The 21635-nt window shown below is 40.4% G+C and overlaps 1 protein-coding gene across 1 annotated transcript in view; it reads left to right on the plus strand.

Annotated features, from left to right (window-relative positions):
- Positions 1-5658: 5658 nt before the first annotated feature.
- Positions 5659-21635, plus strand: part of elp2 (elongator acetyltransferase complex subunit 2) — a 36288-nt gene continuing 20311 nt past the window's right edge. Inside the window, exons 1-12 of the mRNA XM_005932931.3 lie at positions 5659-5820; positions 5948-6026; positions 6391-6464; positions 6678-6822; positions 8615-8692; positions 9058-9122; positions 9244-9310; positions 12521-12667; positions 12921-13016; positions 13976-14076; positions 20781-20912; positions 21398-21547. Of these exons, the coding sequence (XP_005932993.1) occupies positions 5689-5820; positions 5948-6026; positions 6391-6464; positions 6678-6822; positions 8615-8692; positions 9058-9122; positions 9244-9310; positions 12521-12667; positions 12921-13016; positions 13976-14076; positions 20781-20912; positions 21398-21547 (1266 nt within the window). The 5' untranslated portion in view covers positions 5659-5688. The remainder of the gene's footprint in view (positions 5821-5947; positions 6027-6390; positions 6465-6677; positions 6823-8614; positions 8693-9057; positions 9123-9243; positions 9311-12520; positions 12668-12920; positions 13017-13975; positions 14077-20780; positions 20913-21397; positions 21548-21635) is intronic.

The following is a 21635-nucleotide window of genomic DNA, read 5'->3' on the forward strand; positions in this document are numbered from 1 at the left end:
TCATTAATTGATGTAAATGTACTTTTTTTTTTATTGCTTTTGAAAATGAATGGAGATTTCATGGTTCTGGGCATCAGAGAGGAAGGGGCATTGCCTCCCTCACACCACAGCTCTGGTTTGATCTCTGAGACACAGAATCCTATATTATCCCCTGGAGTGTGAGAATGCCTTACTCTCCCTCTGGAAAGCCTCACCAGATATACCAATTAAAACCAGGCAGCACTAAAGCACATGGACTGGGATCTTAAGTTACAAATGTTACCCTTTGTCTGTCTTGAGGGAAAACATTCATTTTCATGATGTACCATTTGATGTCCTCTAGGCTGTGAAACTAAAAAGGGATCTCGAGTGACTGCATTGGTAAGCCTGCAGTAAAGTTCTTGTGTTTTAATTCTGCCTCCTTATTTTGGTGGAAATCAGCTAAACAGCACTGAACGCCGATATTTTGTTGTCTGGATCTGCCTGAATTCCTACAATGAAAACAAGTATTTCCTACTCATACTTTAATAAATGACTGAAAATTTAGTTATGAAAGCTTTGCATCACTAATGACAGTCATTTCAGTTAGAGGTGTTGCTGACTTCCTTTTACAACCCTTTCCCCCCTCTGCTTTTCATTATTTGGCCATAAAAGAGAGTCAAAATATGTATCTCTACTGAACTTACCCAGATGTATCTCCCAAATGTCCAGTCCTTTTACAGATCACAGCCTATGTTTGAATTCTACGAACCTGAGGCTCTTTAAATCTTTTCTTTCACACTCCGAAATGAGGAGGAAACGTCTCATCCTTGTAATGCCTTTTCTTATTTCGTAACCTGGTGACTTGTATCCGCAGAACAGAACCGAGTGTACTTTATGGTTGCCTGTATCCAAGGCCGACCAAACGACTGCCAAAATTCTCAGTTTCCTCAAGCAGGTCCGGAAGCTATTTCTAACTTTACAAGTGCAGTCAGTGGATGACAAGTGGTGAGAAACGATTCACATTACAAACACAGCAGATGGCAGAGACCAGATACGGCTTATAAGCACCGTGGCACTGTTAGTGACGCCTTTTGCTGCCTGCTTTATCATCACCTATGGTGGCTGGCTGGCACTCTTGTGTCAGCAGTGGAGACAACTATTGTGTTTGTGTGAGTGTATGTGTCTGCCACTGTCAGGCCTAGCCAGTATTTATTTAAAGCCCCAGAGCTATGCTTTAGTCTAACCCTCCCTGTTTACATTGGTTTCACTCCACACACATACACACATATATACACAAGCAGACATGTACACACCCACACAAATACACACGTTTGCAATGCATCATTATGAAGGCATGCAAGTAGGTTGGCTGTTGTGTGGACAAGGTTCTGTTCCACCTTGATGAATGGCTCTACTACCAGCTAGATAGTATCTGTATGTTTCTTGGTAATCTGCACTGAGGCTCTTTTCCAGCTGATAAGGCGATAAACTCCACTTGGGCTCCTTTTTGCATTGTGGTGTATTAGCTCGTTTTGGCTGAAATTATGCTGGTCACAGCTTTTAAGTTCGAGTGGAAGACTGAGATAAGAAATATGATACATCCTGTAACATTTTGACTGAAATAGATTAGTTATCACCAAGACGGATAGCTTCGAGTACACAATCTCAACCAAACGCAGTTGCGTGTCTGTTCTTGTTTCTTTCCTTTTTTTTGTCATCGCCACATCTGAGCTGTGACACTGACTTGTTTTTCTAAACAGCATCTCATTTGTTCTGGAATGTTCAATATTTGCTCTTTTGCCTCTAATCTCTTTGAGGCATGCTCCATTTTTGACAATTTGCCTGAAACGGCACATAAGCAGGGAGTCCCTGATGTGTATGTTCGTCTCGCACAGTCCAAGGGTATTGCTCATTAAATAAAAGATGCTTGTGCGTGGTGTGATTGTGTTGCTAACAGCTGCTACTGTCTCTTCCCGTGCTTTAGAAGTGCTGACTTCCCTCTCTCGCTGGATCATTCCTTCTGGTCGTACAGCTCCTGGGACGGGAACTGCTGAGGCTAAAGAGATAGTGATTTCGCAGTCTACAAGATGTAAAATGAGTGCACTCAGTCATAGTCCCCTGCTGGATAAGTAGATTGAAATTTGGGGATTTCAAAGGGAGGATTGTGGTGGAATGTTGATGGATTTTTTTCCCCTTGCATTTTTTTAAAACAGTAGAACATTTTCAGCTGGAGGAAACAACCCATGCCTGCACGAAAGCATGCTTTTAACGCGCACGTTTGTGATCACAATCTTCCTCACACATTCGTACAACATTATTTTTCATTGTTTTTCTTAGCAGCTTAATGCAGTTTTTATGCACAGCTTAGAAATTCATGTAACCTACAGCGCGCCGATCAGATGAACTTAGGTCTTGCACGTAAAGCTGCCGTGGCCTTGACAGAGACCTGCAGCTGAACTCATCCCCTTAGCACGATACAGTGATCGCGGAGACCTCTGTGAAAGAGAGGAGTTCAGGCTGAGGTCAGGCGTCCTGTTTGGCTGTTCAGCTGGATTTGCATTGACTTTATTTAACTTACCTATGGTTATGTTACGGCTTAAAGGTTTCAGTTGTTTGTAATGTTAGATGAGTTTAATCCCAGGTGTTTATGTTAATACAAGCTGTGGTGGTCAGAGGATATTGCACTGCCTGAGTGAAAACAATATGCAGAGAATAACAGACACTGGCTGGAAAGACATTTTAATATGTTCAAAATAAAAAGGAGAGTTAAGTACAAGTGCTATTAAGAAGCGGGTCATGCTATCCTTCTGCCAAGGAGGCGCCCTCGGGGACAAGACAAATTTAATTGTACATAAACAAAACCAGGCAGCAGCAAAGTGGCATGCAGACACCCCGGCCCTGCAATCTCGGCTTTTCCACGTCTCTATTTCTGCTGTTACATAATCGCGGACACCTCACATAGCCTCATTATCATTCTGTTTTCATCCAGACCATCTTTTTTCCTTTTTTCCCCCTTTTTCTGAAGGCTGCCTCGCTTGTCAGAGATGCTTTCTGCTGTTTGAAATAACAAACACATGGGACCGTGTGGAGATGACGCACATAAATGGTTATTAGTTTAATTTGCATTCTCGCACGCAAGTGCACACCAAGATAATCCCACTCCTTTCACCTTGAAGAAAGAGCTCGGAGAAAGTATTCACAGTAAGCTGTTGCAAAATGCTGTTATCACTTGGGAGTTTGGAATTGTAAAAGCATGACTATAGACTCATTAGGTGTGCTTTTGTAGACTCTTGCAACCACAGAGGTAAAGTATGCCTTTTTGTGGGTTTGAAAAACCAGAACACTATTTTATTAGATATTTAAAAAATATATTAGAAGGTCTCTTCATCGTCCATCAGCCCATAAGTACTCTTGTAGAATATAAAATTTAATCCCGTGATTCCATAATTTGCTATATTCTAACAAAACTATCTTCAGAGATCCTTGGTTACACCTGTATAACAAATGGTACAATAAAATGAATGAGTGGAACATTTAAAGACATTTTGTGCATTCATTCATCCTTGTGAGATTTTCACAATTTTGTAGACATTATTTAGAAGTGTGTTTATACATTTCTGTCACAATTCAGACTTTCTGAAGTAACAACAGAAAGAATAGTATTAAGTTTATCATTAATGTAACATGAAAAGTTCTATATTTAATGAAAACACAGAAAAAGTAAAGAAACCCGCATTTATATCCACAACATTTGTCATGATACAGACTCCAGACTCTGTTAAATAATCATAAATCCATTACTGTGGATTTCTTATCAAACTGACCTTGCTGACATACACAGAATAGCAGGAAACAACGTTTTTATCTTCCAATCATAACCACATGATGAGGCCATCAGAACTGATGCAGAGTGCTTCAGCTGGATAAATTAAAGTACTTTCTTTGTAAATTGAATTACAAGAGTTTGTACTGTGTAAAGATGTGTTCACATAACCATATACACCCCGTTTTCCACTTTATGAGAGATGAATGGGATCTTTCCTAAGTAAATCTCCCCTCTCCTCCAATGACCTGTTACATTTGATCAAATTAATCATGCATTATGTAAGCAACCACAGAGACACAAGCGGATGAGAGATAATACAGATACTTCGTCACAGATGAAGCTCTTTGGCTGCATCTGAAAATGGCTTTTCTGCCACTCATGAGCTGACACTCCAAAGATGAGAGCCATAGGGTATCCTCCACATGGCGTGCGCCCCATAGAGAGGTTGTCTCACCCTGCCAAGTCTGTCTAAATCCTGCTTCACTGTGACTGAGGAGGGACAACAATAGCAAGTCGGGCATAATCTATTTTCTGCTGAAGTGTTGGTGACAGGGTGTCTGTTTTGTCTTTGTCACACCCGTATACCGTAAGTCAGCTTGGTCAGAGGTGAGCCAACACATGCCCAACACTCTCCCTTCCTTCATCCTTTCTCTCTTTCCTTATTATTTGGGCCTGTTCCTGTTTGTCTTTGCTACACTGTCATTTATGATATGACTTAAGGCCTCACAGTCACCATCATTTTCCCCTCTGATCCTGTCAAATAGGTGCCCCGAAAACTCCTTGTTACAAAAGTGTCAGCTGTGCAAGCCCAAAAGGCCCAGGGGGCTTTTTTCTTTTTCTTTTTTTTTCATTACAAGTAAGGTTGTCTGGCTAGCAGCTAGCTCAGCTGCGATCACTCACCCTCAATATAGAGTGACAAGTAGATGATGCAGTCTGACACAGCTCTGTGCTTACGCTATGGCGTGTTGATTGTTGAGAGAGAGTTTTAATTGAGATTTTGATTGAAATGGCACTCACTTGCCCTATAAGAGCTAGCGTCTCTATAGTACATACACATATTTTATACAAATCCACAGTTGTATATATTTGTACATTGTCTGATGCAGTGTGACTGTCCTTCAGGCACAAGACAAGAGAAAATCTCCAATCATCCATCCTGCTAAAATATCTCCAAATAAGGCTCTAAATCTCCAACAGTTTTGTTTTTGTCTGGCCTTCAAAATTCCCTGTAGGGGAGATGAAACGAAATCTCCACAGAATAACAAATAATCACCTCACTGTTATCCTATTTTACTTTAATTCAGCCATGCTAGAGATCGAAGATCACACAAATAGCTTATTATGTATACTATTTTATTAATGTTATAATATCAATACAATACAAATTAGAGCATATTATGCATAAGGTGTTACAATGAGTTATAAAATATCCTTTGTGATTTAATAAAGGGGAAAAAACCCTTCCCTTCCTGTCTTAGTGATGTTTTGAGGCAGCTTCAGTGCATCTTGGCATTAATTCTTCACTTTTCGCTCCTACTACTCTAGTCAACAGTGTCGCTCGATATTCTCACTTCAGGAGTCAAAAGTTCAGGTTTTGCCTTCAAATTGTTGCGCGTCTGTAGCGTGTCTATGGATTTGTGATAGCATTACGCCATCTACTGGACTCCAATCGGTAGCGCAACTACAACTAATCCTCCCCGAGATATCTGTCACTAGTCCACAGTAAGCACCCATATTGTAATTAAAATATTAATATTATTAAAATAAGTCACGTTATAGACGTGTGTAAATTGTTTTAAAAAAAATAACATTTACTGTGCTCAAAATGTGGAACCGTTGTCACAACGGTACCGTTTAGCCCCGGCCACATTTACAGTAACTCCACAACTTCAGCTTTCAAGATGGCGGCGGCCGTAATTGAAACATGCCATGTAGCTTGTTGTGCAAACAGGACGCCAAATGTTGTTTCTTGGGGTCGCGGAGGAACTATCGCTTATGGGACATGTAACTCGGTGGCTCTATACGACCCAGAGGTAGGACAGGCCGTCACTTTCTACTGAGAATCCGCTGTTAGCTGTCACAGCCAGCGACGAGCATGCTGAAGTTTTAAATGGGCCGATATTTGTTTTTATTACTCCAGTAAACTTGTTCTTTCTTTAGGAGAGGAGAGTTGTAGCTCTTCTAAACGGACACACCGGCAGAGTTAATGCGGTCCAGTGGGTTCACAGAGAGGACAGCGGTGAGTGTGGAGAGAATGGAGCTGATGGCTGTCAAACTGCTTGTGTGTGTGTGTGTGTGTGTGTGTGTGTGTGTGTGTTTTTCCGTTGTTGATCCAATGTTGCTCGTGCTGCCACAAAGGCAGCTGTTCTTTAAGAGCCTCGCAGAGGTTGCACTCGTGTTGAGCTATATTCCTGTCAGGACACTGTGCAGGTTAGTCACCTTATTCTGCAGCAAGCCTACAGCGAGCTCTCCAGAGACTCCTGGCACATTGAGAAACTATATTCCAAAAACGTTACCATATGCTACAAGATTTATGTTTACAGTAGTTGTTACTGTGTTATGTGCGCCAAACCATCAAAACCGTGTTACTGTTATTGTCACAGCTCCAGAGGGTCATCTAGTCTCAGGAGGATCAGACAATCGGCTCATCCTCTGGGAGGCTCAACAGGATGGAAAGGTGAAGCAGCCGCAGCACATATTGCTCATACTGTTTCTTACACCTTGCCACCTCTTTAAACAGCTAGTAAAGCAAGTGCATGCTCCTTGGAGAAATGTTTGATTCCTCTCCATAATAATGGCCATACTTTCTGAAGTGATCTCCATCATGATTTGGCAGCATATAGGGTAGCACAGGTGGATTAAAAAAATAAATAAAATGTGATGTTTCCAGTTTATCCAGTCTGTTGAGTGTAAGGGCCACACTGGTCCAGTATGTGCTGCTGATGCCATCTACGTGGAGGACTCAAAGATACTGGTGGCCTCCTCAGCATCAGACTCCACAGTTAAACTCTGGCTCTGCTGTGATGCCAAACAAGGTAAGAGACAAAAAAAAGAGAGAGTGACTGATTTATTCATCAATTACAGTTGCTGTGATTCCTGAAATTGATAGTTACAGTACAATTCTACTTATATTAAACTTGAATGATGTTCCCATAGAGAGGAACAGCCCCTCAGCTTGGATTTCCTGCTTAGGATGTTGAAGCAGCCCCAAGAACCCAGAGTTAATAGTCCGAGATGGCTGCGATGACCATAAACAGTAGTAAACACATAATAATATTCTGTCCTGCCACTGTTGTGTATTTGTGGCTCACTAAATAAGCCAAATAAGCTAAATACGCTTTTCCTGGAATTCATTAACTGAGGAGTCACTCCAGAGTTCCCAACAGCTAACTTCCTTTGTAACTGGAACGCAGCATAGCAACACAAAATCAAGAGTAATTGAATTAAAAGGAGAGAAGCTAGAAGATCTTATTTTATACAGTGGATGAACTGAGGGGCTGCACCAAGACCAAAGATGAGCTAAATAAGGATAATTTTGAACGATGAATCATTCAAAGCTACTGCAGTTCAGTCTGAAACAATATGGAGCTGGTTAGGAGTGTGATTAGTCAGAAGTTATGTCTTCTTCTTATGAGGCATGGCTACTCTAAAGATCTATAGTTCTCTTCACATATTGTTTGATGTGTTTCAACAGAGATCCCTAAAGTGGTAGCACTGCAAAGCGTTTACCACAAAGAAAAAGCAATCATTTGTGAAGAGCTTTAAAAGAGCAACATTTTTGTGTCCTTTAAGATTTCACAAGATATTAACTAAATTACATGACCTGGAAACGTAGGGGGTCTACAGCCACAAGCTAGAATGCTGCAGCATCCTTTCCCCTCTATATACCAACTATTAACTGACATATAAAATGCTAATTATTTGAGTTTATCATACTGTTTCTGATTACCTGTCTAGTAATGGCTTTCGGAGAGCATGGCAATGTTTGTAACATGATTAGCGCTGTGCTGCAAAACTATTTAGGCTTGTCATGTATGCCACAGCACTTACAGTAGACTGTCTTCATGGTTCAGTGGACTTACTTACATTTAAGAAGAATTAGATGTATTTATTTGTAAAGCTTTACCTTCAAAGCTTCCAAACTAACTCACTCTTCTCTCTGATATAAATCTTAAAACGAAGTCACCATGTGCACAATAATTGGTTACAGGTACCGATCACCTTGCAAACTGAATGAGCCTCAGACTTTCCTAACTAGAGTCATAAATTCCCCTTGAACATCTAAAGGCTTCATTATCTGATTGTTCTTCTAAAGGGTAACGTGTATGTTTATAAACGTAGGTAAAACAACTTGCTGGTGATTTAAAAAAGAAATAAAAAGGCCAAATTTTAGATGGAATTTTTTATACCCCGTATCATACAAAGCTGTAGAATTATCCCTGGTAAAAACTGTGAGCATCTTTCGTGTTCCTGTCTGTCATCCATGATCCTTCCCTTGTTTCTAGCTGTCCCCCGTAACGTCTCCTCTTTGCTGAGAGTTCTCGTCCAGGTCTCAGTGCAGAAAAACATTAATGAAGCCTGACAGTTGTCGAGCTCAAGCGTGCGTTTTTGTGCACTAGGCATCACCTTGGGTTATATTCCCAGTTAAGAATACAGTCTATTTCAGATCGGTGCTGTTTGAAGAGCAGTGGCTCGAAATGTACTCTCTTCATCGGCGGGGGGAAAACTCTGTGTCCACATGTATAATGTCATCTGTATTATCTTAAATTATTTCCTGTTATTACATCGTGTTTAAAGTTTAATTTCATGTATGTTTCCTTTCCTCAGCTGAGTGCCTCCATAACTTGTCCTTTGGCAGCGGTTTCATGATGGATGTCTCTCTGGTACTGTTGCCAGGCAGCAGAGGTAAGCCTAAGCCGTTCATCCATAGACATCTCTTAAGTTATGAGACACACACACTCACACATACATTCTTTTTTCCTCTCTTGTCATCCATCTCAATTTACACGACTGCTTTAGAGCCTGTAACTGAACGTCATATTCAAATATTCAAAACTCTGTCTCCGTTTGAAGTGTCTCGCGTCATTTTGCCTCGCAATTTTACACGCTTTTCTGTCTGATTCATGCTGTGCTGCTTCCTTTCCATTCCGCTTCTGTTTATAAAACCTAGATGGGGATGTAAATGCATGAAGCCTGCTGTGAGAGCGAGTGTGTGTGTGTGAGTGTGTATGCGTGTGCTTTTGTGACTGTGTGAAAATTTCTTCTCACAGTTCCCATATTGGCCTGTGGGGGTGATGACTCTCGGGTGCATCTCTATGTGCAGGCCGATGGGCAGGTAAGCTCGGGTTGATATTTCTTTCAGGAAATGCTCTTTTATGTTCTTTGTGTGTACGCTTTCCTTTGAATTTCCACAGTTAGAGGGCAGTGTCTGACCCTTTTTAATCCCTCTACAATAGCTGCAGAGAGCCATGTCCCTGCAAGGACATGAAGACTGGGTTCGTGGAGTGGAGTGGGCATCTACAGGTGAGTGGTAATGTTTGTAGACTCTTTGTATCAGCTGTATAAGAAGGTTATTATCGTAGTAGAGTGTACGTGTGACACATTTAATTAAAAATCAAAGTACAGTAAGTCTTGAGCGATCTCTCACTTCATTTTATTATAATAGTTATAATAGATGCAACAATTGATTGAAACGTTTGCAGTTATATATGTAAACACAGTATGTAAGGCAAACAAAGTCAGCCGTTGGTATGGCCACCTTTATTCTTCAACATAGGCTGAACTCTTTCGAGCTCTCTTGTAATTTCTTTATGTAGTTTTAGGAATATTTCAAAAACCTTCTTGAAGGACATTTAAAGCTCTTCTTTGGATGTTTGCCAAGGAATAACTTTGAAAACCTGGAAAACTATTGCTAAAGACGGCTTTGAAAAACTGGAAGTCTTTCTCCTTAGAAGCAGAATGTAAAGATCTGAGGGCTGACTAAAAGGTTTTGCACAAAGACACAATCATGCTGAATCAACATTCAGTAACAATCATTATTTTATCATTTTTAGTTATTAAAAATTGAATAAAATAATGTTTGTTACTGGTCAAAGAGTTCTGTGGGTAATAAATGTACTAAGCTTACTAAAAAGGGACCTGTTACAGGCACCGAACATATTAAAGAAAAAAGGACTTGATAACTTTGTGGTCTGGAGTCCCTTTATCCCTTTATTTATCCTTTTTATCTTATTTTCTTTTTTCTGTTATGGTAGTGTTTTATCTTCCAGAGCTTGAAAAGCATGCGCTTGATTTCTCACTTATCTTTAGTCGATCTTAAGAAAGCGGGATAATGCAGTTTCTGGGCTTTGAAAGAGTTAGATAACATGTTGCTGAGTAAATGCTGAGAGGTGGGAGTAGATTTCCTGTCCTGGCCTTTAACCAATTTGACAAGAAAGGCTGACATGTGGTCTTTGACCTTTGCAAATTGAAAAACAAAGAAGTGGAAAGGCAATTTTCTCCTCGCAGACCCAGAAAATGTCTAAAGCATGCATGTGGTTTCCATCTTTCCATGCCAACGTCCAGCCTCACCATCCACTGCATTCAGACTATTTTGATAGCACCCGGTAATGCATGGATCCAATCCAGGCTCTACTAATTGTGTAACCCTCTTCAAGGGCACTTCATTACTGCACTGTTCTGACTGTGTAAAAGCTATTTCATCTCCTTAACCAACCCTCTTCACCAGTGTCTCCTTCCTACTCACAGTCTATGACCTACTCGGTGCTGCCAAGCTACGAGCCAAAAAAGAGACAGAATGAAGTTTGTTTATATGAAGTATTCTCACAGGAATGACAAAAACCCTCTCTCTGCTGCGAGGGTAGTTAAATAAATCAGTCTGTTCTTTTATGATTCGACAGATGGCAAATTGGAGCAGTAGAGGAGCAGTTTATCATAGCTGTACAATATTGGGGTTCAGAACATGATTTCTAGTTTTGTATTTCTCTCTTTTAATCTGTTTTTTTTTCACTAGGTTTAATTATACGTTACTTTAAAATCAGCTTGACATCTGTCGTGCACTAAAAGCTTTGTAGAAAGAAGTCTCACTTGAAAGGCTTTTAATATGTTTGCTATTTTTCCTCATAATTAAATGGTCAGAAAACATGGCCGTGTTGGCCTTTTCGCAGACTGTGCAGAAACTGCAAGATTAAGATAGTGAAAGTATCATAAATTAAAAGTCAAAGTTAAAAATGACTTTGATGCCCAGTTCTCGTTTTAAAAACACTGTTGCATAAGAAGTAGTCGCCACTGCGCGTCGTTTCGGCACAGTTTGAGGCGAGTAGCAAAACAAATCATGGCTGTCGTTATCATTAGTGTCATTATGCTATGATTGACAAACTATAATGGCTTCATCCTTCTTATCCCAGCATTCTGGAGGCCTTTGGTGGTAGCAACACAGGACTTTTTTTTTTTGTTATATCTGTTTATCTTGGCAGAGATAAAAATGGAACGGTGGCTACTGCACTAAAACTAAAACACCAGTGTGAGAGACGGGCACACTCAGGAATAGTGGCATGTGCTTTGTTTGCCACCTGTCGGCGCGTATTTGACCCGCATACCTGTGTTCTGACTGGCTACATCACACTCAGCAGCAATCTTCTCCTAACTAACAGATAAGTGATCAAAGTGAAATTAAACATCTAGCTGAGGCTTTAATGCTCATTACAAGGCTGAAAACTAAGGCTCAGTATTTAATTGTCCCACGTGGCTCGGCTTTGACCACTTTAAGCACGATGAGCTCTGCTTGAAACTGAGTGCTGAAGCACGCTGACTTCTGTTAGAAATCAGTGGAAGTTTTATTCAAAGGTGCTATAAATAATGATTTTAAATTTATGATGAATCAAATGACTGTCTGTGGGAAATTAGCCTACACTCTGCATAACTTTATATATTTTGTTTTAGCCACCAACAAGCTTCTGGCATAATTCTGACTGGATATTTGCCACTCTTCTGCCAAATATCCGCATTTTAACCATCTAGTTGTTGTTTTGCAGTGAAGTTGAAGAATTTGAAGGTATTCTTCCAACTTTGTTATTCCATCTCATTCATTCCATCCAGAGCATGATGCTACCACCACCATGCTTTCCAGTTCATGAAGGGGTTGAGCCTTGATGGTTCATGGGTTGCTTCTAACCAACTTCGTCTTATTTGAGGGTAACAGTTTGGGTCTTCTTCCAGACCTTGGCAAAGTTTTGACATGCCCAGATAAGTTGTACAGTTCTATAAACTGGTGATTGTGGAATCTGCAGCTGTTTAGAAAAGCTTCTGGAAGAGACTTGTCTAAGCCCTGACCTCAACCCTATTGAAAATCTGTGGACTACGCTTAAAAGCCGGGTCTGTGGACACCAATCCCAAATAATTTTAAATTTGTACACCCAGTTCTTGTTATTTAAAGTCACGGAAGATGTACAATTATTCCCCACAGAACAGTACAAAGAAGTGATGAGGTTTTCAACACGTTCAAGTATACTAATGTGTCTGATCTCTCTATGGTTTTTTGGACTGTCATTGCTTCTGTTCGCACCAAAACAATACCACTATATGTCATAATACCACACATTTCATTGAAGGACATGATCTGATTAAATAAAACGATGCAAAGTGAGGATAGATTCTGCAATAGAATATTTTAAGAGCTGACACAAAATAACTTTGTAGTGAAGGTTTTTGGGTTTTTAACTCTCACTCATTCAGGTGGGGAGCTGTTATTAGCCAGCTGTTCGCAGGACTCTCTCATCAGAGTGTGGAGGCTGTGTGCCAAGTCTGGCACAGACACCCATGCAGAGGACAATCACAGCATCATCAAAATGAAAGAGGACATTTTTGAAGTGAAGGAGAGAGGTGAGTGGGCCACCCAGGCTTGATTATAAAAGGGGCGCTAATTAGCCAAATGAAGAGAGAAGGTTTTTGAAGGTTTAATGGCACATGATGGTTACAGACCTGTATGTATGTTTAGACATAATTGTTTTTTTGTGTGTGGAATTTTTCAAATTTCATGCAGTTGTTCTCATAATCAGACGCTATTTCCTGTGGAGGTTTTTTTGTTGTTGTTTTTAAGCTGTTTTTTTAGGCTTCATTTGTGTTCTTTCTACAGATAAGTCCTCGGTGTATGCTGTGTCCCTTGAAACGGTGCTGGCAGGCCATGAGAACTGGGTGTATGGGGTTCACTGGCAGCCTCCTCTCTATCAAGGTACCTTGATTAAAACCTGGGAGGAAATGCCTGCTATGACGCCCATTTTTGGGCATGCACTTGCATAAATTTGCCAGTAGGTCATTGCTATAATCTATTAGTTATGTTAGTCAAAAACACAATCAGACCATTTATTATAGATTCAGAGAAAAAAACATTTCAATCACTTACTCAATTTCCACAGCTGGTGGAAGTAAATGAATTGGCTTGGACACAAGAGGCATGTTTTTTTCCCCTTTTGTCTTTCAGTCTTGGCTTACAAAAGCCAGCGAGAGACTGTGACATTTTAAAAGGAAAAAGAAAAATAGAAGTGTTAAAAGTTATTGACTTAATTAGTCCCCAAAGGAATGACCGATCGATGCGATAAATTCTTGCTTTAAACTCTGGTTTACATATATCTTTGCTTCAAATAAAGCAACACAAACAATCTTTTATTTTTAATTTATAATTCAACATAAGTTACAATAATTATGATGCAGACACATGTGTCCAAACTGAAAAACACTTCACGAAATGACAGTTGCACTCTCCCTGCAGTTTGGTGGTCTTTGCATGGAAAGCAGTCATGCCTGCAGTGTGTTTGGGGAGCAGAGAGCTTTTAACCACAGCACCATCGTTTGTGATCTTGTCTTGTTCTTGGTGTTTGTTGTAAATAGAGAGCAGTCAGTTTGAAAAGAGCAAAACATGTTCATCAGTACTCCTTGAGTTTTTGTGCTGCACTAAAAGTAAAGAGGTCGCTGAGATGATTAAAATAAGTAGTTAAAAAAAAACATGCTATGAAAATTTGACTGTTCAAATAATTTGCACATGCGGCCGAGAACAAAGGATGTTGGGAGTAGGATGTACTTCAGCTTAAACGTGATAAAGATGGAGAAGCACTGGCCTAATGATCAACTGTTAAGCAATTTTTTGATCTCCATGCTTTTCCTGAAAATAGATCTCTTTATCTCCTCCTGCAGGTGGCGAGCTGCAACAGCGTCTCTGTTTGCTCTCCGCCTCTATGGACAAAACCATGATCCTCTGGGCTCCTGAGGAGGGTTCTGGAGTGTGGATAGAGAAGGTCAGTGTTGTGCATGCAGGTCCACAGAGCCTACACACATATACAATAAGTGAATTCAGTCATTCTTGATAGTCAGCACAGGGTTTGTTCACACATCCACGGAGACTCGCACACCCACCTCCTCAGTCTATTTTGGCCAGTTTTCCTTTCAGTTGCTTGTGACATGATCTGGAGCCTGAATCCCCCCACCCCCCACCCTGCACCCTCCGCCCACAGTATCCCTTCTCCTCCTGTCAGTGCCCTTGCGTCAGTTTCCACTCTCCCTGACATTGAAGTGTCAGGAATAGAAGTGATAGACAGTGATGAAGAGGCGCTGAGCCCAGCACTGTGAGTTTAGCAAAGCCGGTGTTGTCCTCCCCCCATCCTCCCTTCTATTACTTACTCACACTGAGCCCCCCTTTTTTAACAGCCCATTCCCTAACACATCCAACAAGAGATGGAGAGGCTGCTGGTGGAAGATGTGCCATAGCCTCTGACTGCAGCACCTTTCCTATTTTTTTTTTTTTTAATCATCAGTCTTTCTTTTTGACTCTTTACACCCACCTTTCATAATGTTCTCCTCCCTTTCTTTTTCTACCCCCTTCTGACATCATCTCTGGCCTCCTTTTCTTCCTCCCCCCTCCACCTCGTGTCTTTGGTGCCCAAACAGCTGCTGTTGTGCTAGAATGAGACTAAATTTAACTCAAGTGTGGATGGCAAAGAAAAAACAGTTCTCTGCCCATCTGCCCCACAGCTTTTTCTTTTTTTGTGCAAAGCCTATTCTCATGTGGTTCAGGGCTACCTCAGAGTACCTTCCTTCATACCTGACACTTACTGCATAGGCGTCTGATACAAACTACTGCCAAAGATATGCTCGGACGCAGAGGCATCCCAGAATGGTGGACCAAAAATGCTCTCACACACACATCGCACTCATCCAGTTGAACAGAAGTGGCTGACCTCGTCATGGCAGGCACCTCGGCTGTGATCACATTCTGCAGTAATGAATAAGATTCCACACTTGATCAGTTGCATTTTTGCACCTTTGATCTCATCGTCCACATTCAGAGCGACGAGCAACAAAGACTACAGAAAGGAGAAAATTATAAAAGTCTAGAATCCGACAAAGGGACGATGATTACGACCTGAAGCGAGCATTGATGTCACAAATTCTTCCCAGTATGATTAGACAAAGCAGTCAGAGGGGAAAGAAAAAGCAGCAATGGGCGTCAAGTCTAGTGCAGCCAATCTCCCTCCATAGCCAGATTTTTTTCTCTTGATACCAAAAATAAAGAAATAACCTCCATACCTGAAATAAGCTTTTTGCTAAATGTAAGAGTGTATAGCATACGAGTCTCTTTGCTCTACCCTCCATTTCTTTTTGAGATTCAAACCCTTTGAACTGACAGTTTCCCCTGCCTGCAGACGCTTTGTCACTTACACCAGAAACACACAGGTACAACAATGACACCATGAATTGAATTAAACTCAATTTATATAATGATATGTTTTTGGGAATTAAAGGCATTTGAGTGTTTTTCTACCCTCAAAAAGGTTTTCTTATTTGAGACTAGCATTTTTTTTTGGGGGGGGGGCTAAATGACCAGCCATGTGTGCCTTAATTAGCTGTTTTTTACAAAGAAGCGCTCCACTTCTTTACGCTGATTAGAGTAATTGGTGAGATTTAATGGAGAGCAGGGCTAGCAGTGGGATGGTTGGGGCCCACCGCTGCGTAAAGCACATCTCACTAACGAGGCACACTGGTAATTAACATCTTCAACTGACCACAGTGGGCCACCACAACGCCTAGAGGGATTATCAGTTTGTGTGTGTGTGTCTGAAGATAACCTTTTATTTAGACCTTGGCGTATGTATCCTCCTCAGGTTACACTTAGTCGCATGGCAGATCACAGAAAGCAACAAAGTCCAAAGAGAGTTCTGTTTTATAGATGACGCTACAAGTAGTTCATTTCATGCAAAGTGAGTCTGTAGTTAAAAAAAAATCAGCAAGTCAACCGTGTCAGTAATGCAAAACATGTGATTTTTATTATTTTCTTTTTGCAAAAATCTTGAGCTACATGCCATTTCTTTATATTTTTTCCAAGGACCCAGACTTTCTTGTAAGTTTTTAAAGAGGTCTTGAGCAATAGTTCTTCGAGGTTTGTACATGACCATTTTCATAGGAATGTGTTTGTTTTAAGTTTATGATAAGCTACCTAATGTTGACCTACGAATCATGCAGGCACAAAAAAGGGCACCTAATTCATTAAGAAATGAACCACACATGACAAACAACGCAGCAAACAACCATTTTTAACTTGCATCTTTAGACCCTTTATTACTGGATTGGATTGGATTTATATAGCGCTTTTCTAGGCACCCAAAGCGCTTTACAATACCACTATTCATTCACTCTCACATTCATACACTGGTGGAGGCAGCTACAGTTGTAGCCACAGCTGCCCTGGGGCAGACTGACAGAAGCGAGGCTGCCATATCGCGCCATCGGCCCCTCTGGCCAACACCAGTAGGCAAGTAGGACACAACGACCAGGACAGAGAGCCCAGGGATCGAACCGGCGACCTTCCGGTTACAGATGCAATTCCCAACCCCCTGAGCCACGGTCGCCCTAGCAGTCTGTCACAAAAGCACATATTCTGCCGTTACGTTAGTTGGAAAATACCAAAGGAAGAAATAAAGCAAAGACCTGATAGAGGCATTTGGAATTTCTGCATCGTCTTTGTGTCTGCTCTTCACTGAAGACTCATCAGAAATGGTCTCAGTGGAAAGGTGGCTGTCAAAGTTTAGGTGTGTCATTAGAAAGGAGGTACAATAGTGAGTATCTACAGCCATGCTTTTCATGGTTTGGAGCTGCATTTCACCAGCATGATCCATAATGCAACACGATCAGGCTGCGCTGAAGAACAAACCAAATATTAATTTTAAAGTTCGTTAAAATGGTCGTTTGTTCCTTACATACTGTTTTTCCATGTAGTTTTGTATGTTTCATGAAATCACTGCAGCCATTTCCCATCATTCTTGAGCAAAATTAAGAAACGATAGGCGGCCCAAGACTTTTGCACACTACTGCGTTACTGAAAATTGAAAACCTGAAGAAGTTGCATTGGGTTCTGAGATGTATATCAGTTTTCTCTAAAAAATTAAAGACATTAGTTTCTGTTGCTGTTAACATTATGTGTACACAAGTGTTAAAGTACTAAAAAAGTGTTTTTAAAAAGAATTAACAAAGACAAAACCAAATCATGAACACAAAAAGCTAAAAAAAATATTCTTTTACACGAAAACATTTTTATCTGTACTTCCTAATGAACCACTTTCAAGTTGAAAATGAATTGCCAAATAATATTTCAAGTAATAACCCACACGTGACAGTCTGAACTCAGTTAAACACCCTGCAAACTTTATACTGAGAGCACTGTAATAAATAGGCGGCTCTTTTCTGTTACAAATAGTGTACACGTCATTGATTCATTCTTATTCTGTCAGATCTTTTCTGAGGCAAGCACAAATATTCCCACACTGTAGATTATGCTAAATGTCTGCCAAGATAATTAAGAGAAGTCCATTATTGCATATATCATGGAAATAATCCTTCACTATATCTTTTATTAAATTTTACACCCATTGTATTTTTTTACAGGACTGAGAAAAACCGAAAAGCCGCTCTCACCATCTTTCAGTGTTGCTCCAAAAAAAAAAAATGTGGGTTTTAATACCTGTGCTTCATGCTGAATGGGTTTTCTCAGTATGGCTAAGCTCTCTCTCTCTGAGAATGATATATACCTCCCCATTTTTACCGTCCTTGTTCTATTACTCTCAAATACTCCCACTACCCACTGTCCAGCGATAAGGCACACCACACATCCATATTGTTCCTGCTCTCGTAAACAAGACAGATGACGGCTTTTTGCCTCTGCGAGTTTTTACATGATTTACGGCTGCCCCTTGTGTGCAGAATTTTAAAATCAATCTGCTTAATGTTGCATCCCGTTCTCTCTCAATCTCGGCATCTATGTTTCTTCCAGGCGGTCTCTCTTTCCTCTCTCTTACTCTGTCTCTTTCTAGATGGCTGGAAGATTGTGCCATTCAAAGTAAAGGCATGCCTTTATCGCTGCCATTAGTTCCGCTGTGTTTCAGCCTGCATACGGGCATTATTTTGAAGGTCACTGTTGACCAGTATATGCAGGCGAGAACGTAGGATGATTGAGATCCTCAGTTTACTTCCACATACAGTACACTGCCGTAGCTAAATTATGTATGTTCTGCTGATACTGTGTTTTTGCGTAGCCTCTTAAGGTCTTTGTTTGATACACATTGTTCACTGTGTGTTCTGCAGTTTGCCTCAGGTCACTGGTGACAATAAACTACCCTTTTTAAAAAAAAAAAAACAAAGGTTACTGACCAAGCTGTACAATAGGGGAAAAAGTGTGAATTTAGCAATTCTCAAATTTCCTCATAGCCAGTACATATATCATTTTAAGGCATGGGCTAATTAAAGATGGAAGAGATACCTGGATACAGAACACAGTGCTGCTGAGGGAGCAACGTAGCACTCGAGGTTTGGTTTGACTGCTATCGATTTGAATAGATCTCCCCTTTGGGCCCAGTTTGCCTCCAAGGCACAATAAAGCTTTTAATTGTTTGAATTCTTCATGGCAGTGAGAAGTTAACCTGCTCTGCAATATGCCCGCTGTCCTTGAAGTGTACAGACTCGGTGTGTCTATCAATGTTGAAGGATGAAGGTAGTTCTAGTTGCATCACTTGACAGCTCATGGTTAAAACGGCTCCTTGTGGCCTGAATACTCTGATTAATTTCTACATTGTTTTTAAGTTATTTCTGTCGCGTAATCCCACATTGAATTGTACTGGTTATATAAGCAACAGCACAATACTAATATTGTCGTCTATTTCAGGATGTAATTTAAATTTTCTTTGGGTATTAATTTCAATGAATGGTTGAATTAATCCAGAATCCAGTGCAGTTTATCTTTGGAACTAAAGCAAAGCTTTATAGTCTGTATTCTTGTTGCCATCTAGTTCTTGTGGAATATAAATTTTTTGTTGTTGCAGTTCTCCTTTAACTTCTTATATCAAACTTGATTTATGTATTTCGCTTCTTTTCTCTTCTTGCCTTAGAATAAACTTTAAAGAAACTTAAAGTGAGTTCGGATGACCTCATAGGTTTAAACAGTGAATTTTCATTTGTTTGGGTAATTGGTAACTGCACTTAAATCAAAATGGGTTTTCTGTTACAGGCAGCGATTTGAATCCACAAAATTCAATACAAAACTGTCTGTATGCACAAAGGCAAGGTGCACATGATTGGACAGGTGATGAAAATCCTAAAGGAGTCAGTCGTTTTTCTGGCCATGATTACTGGTAATTTTAAAATTGGATGTCTTTTGTACTGCGAGCTCACACCACATGGAGGGTTTAGTCTCTATATAGCATGATGTACGGGTCACGAGCTCTCAACCAAATCCAATTTATGCAAATCTCTCAGTGTTTTTAAGCTCAAACATTTTTCATCATTATTTGTTTAATGTGATACGCTGGGCTGCAATTGCATTCATTATGTATTAGACAAATGTATTTGTTTGGGGGGGGGGCAGAGAGTTTATTCAACTCAATTTTTATTATTTTAATTTTTAATTTCTTATTATTATTCAATGAGACTAATAAGTCCCATTTTACATAATTTCTCATCTGGCTCGCTGGCTTAATTTGTTAGGTTTTTATTTTTTTCCTGCTTCTGTCTGCTATTACGGAGTCTGTTAGTTAATAAGTCTTAGAGGGAGACTGAGAAGAGCTTTGACAATCCTAACTTCTCCCTCCCTCAACCTGTTTTGCATAAACCTCAGCGTGTAGGCTTACATAGAACCAAGAGGAGACACATGAGCTTTATGCACTACTGCATGTGAGATTGTTATATGCAGCAGGATCCTTTCTTTACGCCGCTGCTATTTCTCTGTACGTGACACTTAATGCACGTTAATGTCAGCGATGATTATTGAGTCAAGTTTACTTATATAGAAATCTACTATACATCTTAAATAATCAAATAACATAAAAGCATGGGACAAATTGACATAGTTTAAGAAAGGAAACATAAGATGAGCAACCCTCACACACAAAAGGCTCGCAGCTCATTCTGATTTAAAAGCCAAAGAATACAAAAGGGTCCAGATGTGAAGAGGCAGTTTGGCAGCCACATTTTGTGAGTAGAGCAACTGCAAAGGCCTGATCTCCTCCGTGCTTTAATCTGGACCTCTGTACAGCTAGGAGCTTTTGCAGACCTCTGTGATATGTTGAAAGATCAGAGAGCCAAGAAGGCCCCAACCCATATAATGCCTTAAAAGCGAATAATAAAATCTTGACTTTTATTTTGAACTCACAGGCAACCAGTATAGGGACACTGAGATAATGTGGGAGATATGTGGGGTCTCAATTGCACGTGCCAGTTGATAACCACGCAGCAGTGCTTTGGAGCAGCTGCAGTCGGCTAAGCAGTGACACACTGACACATGAATAAAGACTATTACAGTAGTCGAGTCGAAACAGAGGAGTGGCTTCACTTTTGTGAGTAGACTGAGATAAAAAGAAGATAGTTTTAGCATTACTTCTAGGTTCCTCGCAAAGTTTTTTTAAAAAATAATGCATCCCAATAAGTTTGCCCTCAGTTATTTTTTTTCCTTTCCCGCCAGGTGCGTGTTGGGGAGGTTGGTGGTAACACTTTAGGCTTCTACGGCTGCCAGATGAGAGCAGACGGCTCCATGATTCTAGCTCATGCTTTTCACGGTGCACTACATCTCTGGTGCAAGGACCTAGACAAAGAGGTGAGAGCCATAGATGTGGTGATTATACCCAAACTTTCAAATCAATGTCCTTTACTTAGTTGCATCTTAACGTTTTTTTCCCCCATTATTTCCAGAAGAAGTATACATCGTTTTCATGTTGAAGCAGAGTGGCAGTTCAATTTGAAATAAGATTCACTGTTTGTGCATTTCCCCTCGGCTTCACTGTGAGAATGTATTTGAGTGTAATTAGTCACACCAGGTTTCCTGCCTGCCACTCAGTATGACTGGCTTAGCATTTGTCTTTGTTGCTTGTCCCTGAAATTGAATAAATGTCTCAAGGCCCAATGATTTAATTCTGAGACAACTGGGTTTACATTTATACCCAGTTGGAACTTACATTTACAGTTCAACACAAACCTGAGGTTGTGTTTTAAAATAAATTTGCCTCTGAGACAGGAACATGTACCACTGATATAGCTGTTAATGTCTAAAACCAGCTGAGCAGTTACGATCCTTTCTTCCAGGGAGAGTGGAGACCTGGAGTTGTGATATCAGGTCACTTTAATGCAGTTCAGGACCTGAGCTGGGATCCTGAGGGTGAGTTCATCCTCAGTGTGGGCTCTGACCAGACCACCAGGCTATTTACTCCATGGAGGACACAAGAGAGCAAAAAGGTAAAAACAGATGCAAAATTAGCAGCATTGAATCATAACAACAGCAGTTACAGTGACCTTTCCGTCTCACTATATGGCTTTAGAGATA

Source organism: Haplochromis burtoni, unplaced genomic scaffold, assembly GCF_018398535.1.
Source record: "Haplochromis burtoni strain Fernald_Lab_line unplaced genomic scaffold, NCSU_Asbu1 Contig_163, whole genome shotgun sequence".
NCBI classification, from domain to species: Eukaryota; Metazoa; Chordata; class Actinopteri; order Cichliformes; family Cichlidae; genus Haplochromis; species Haplochromis burtoni.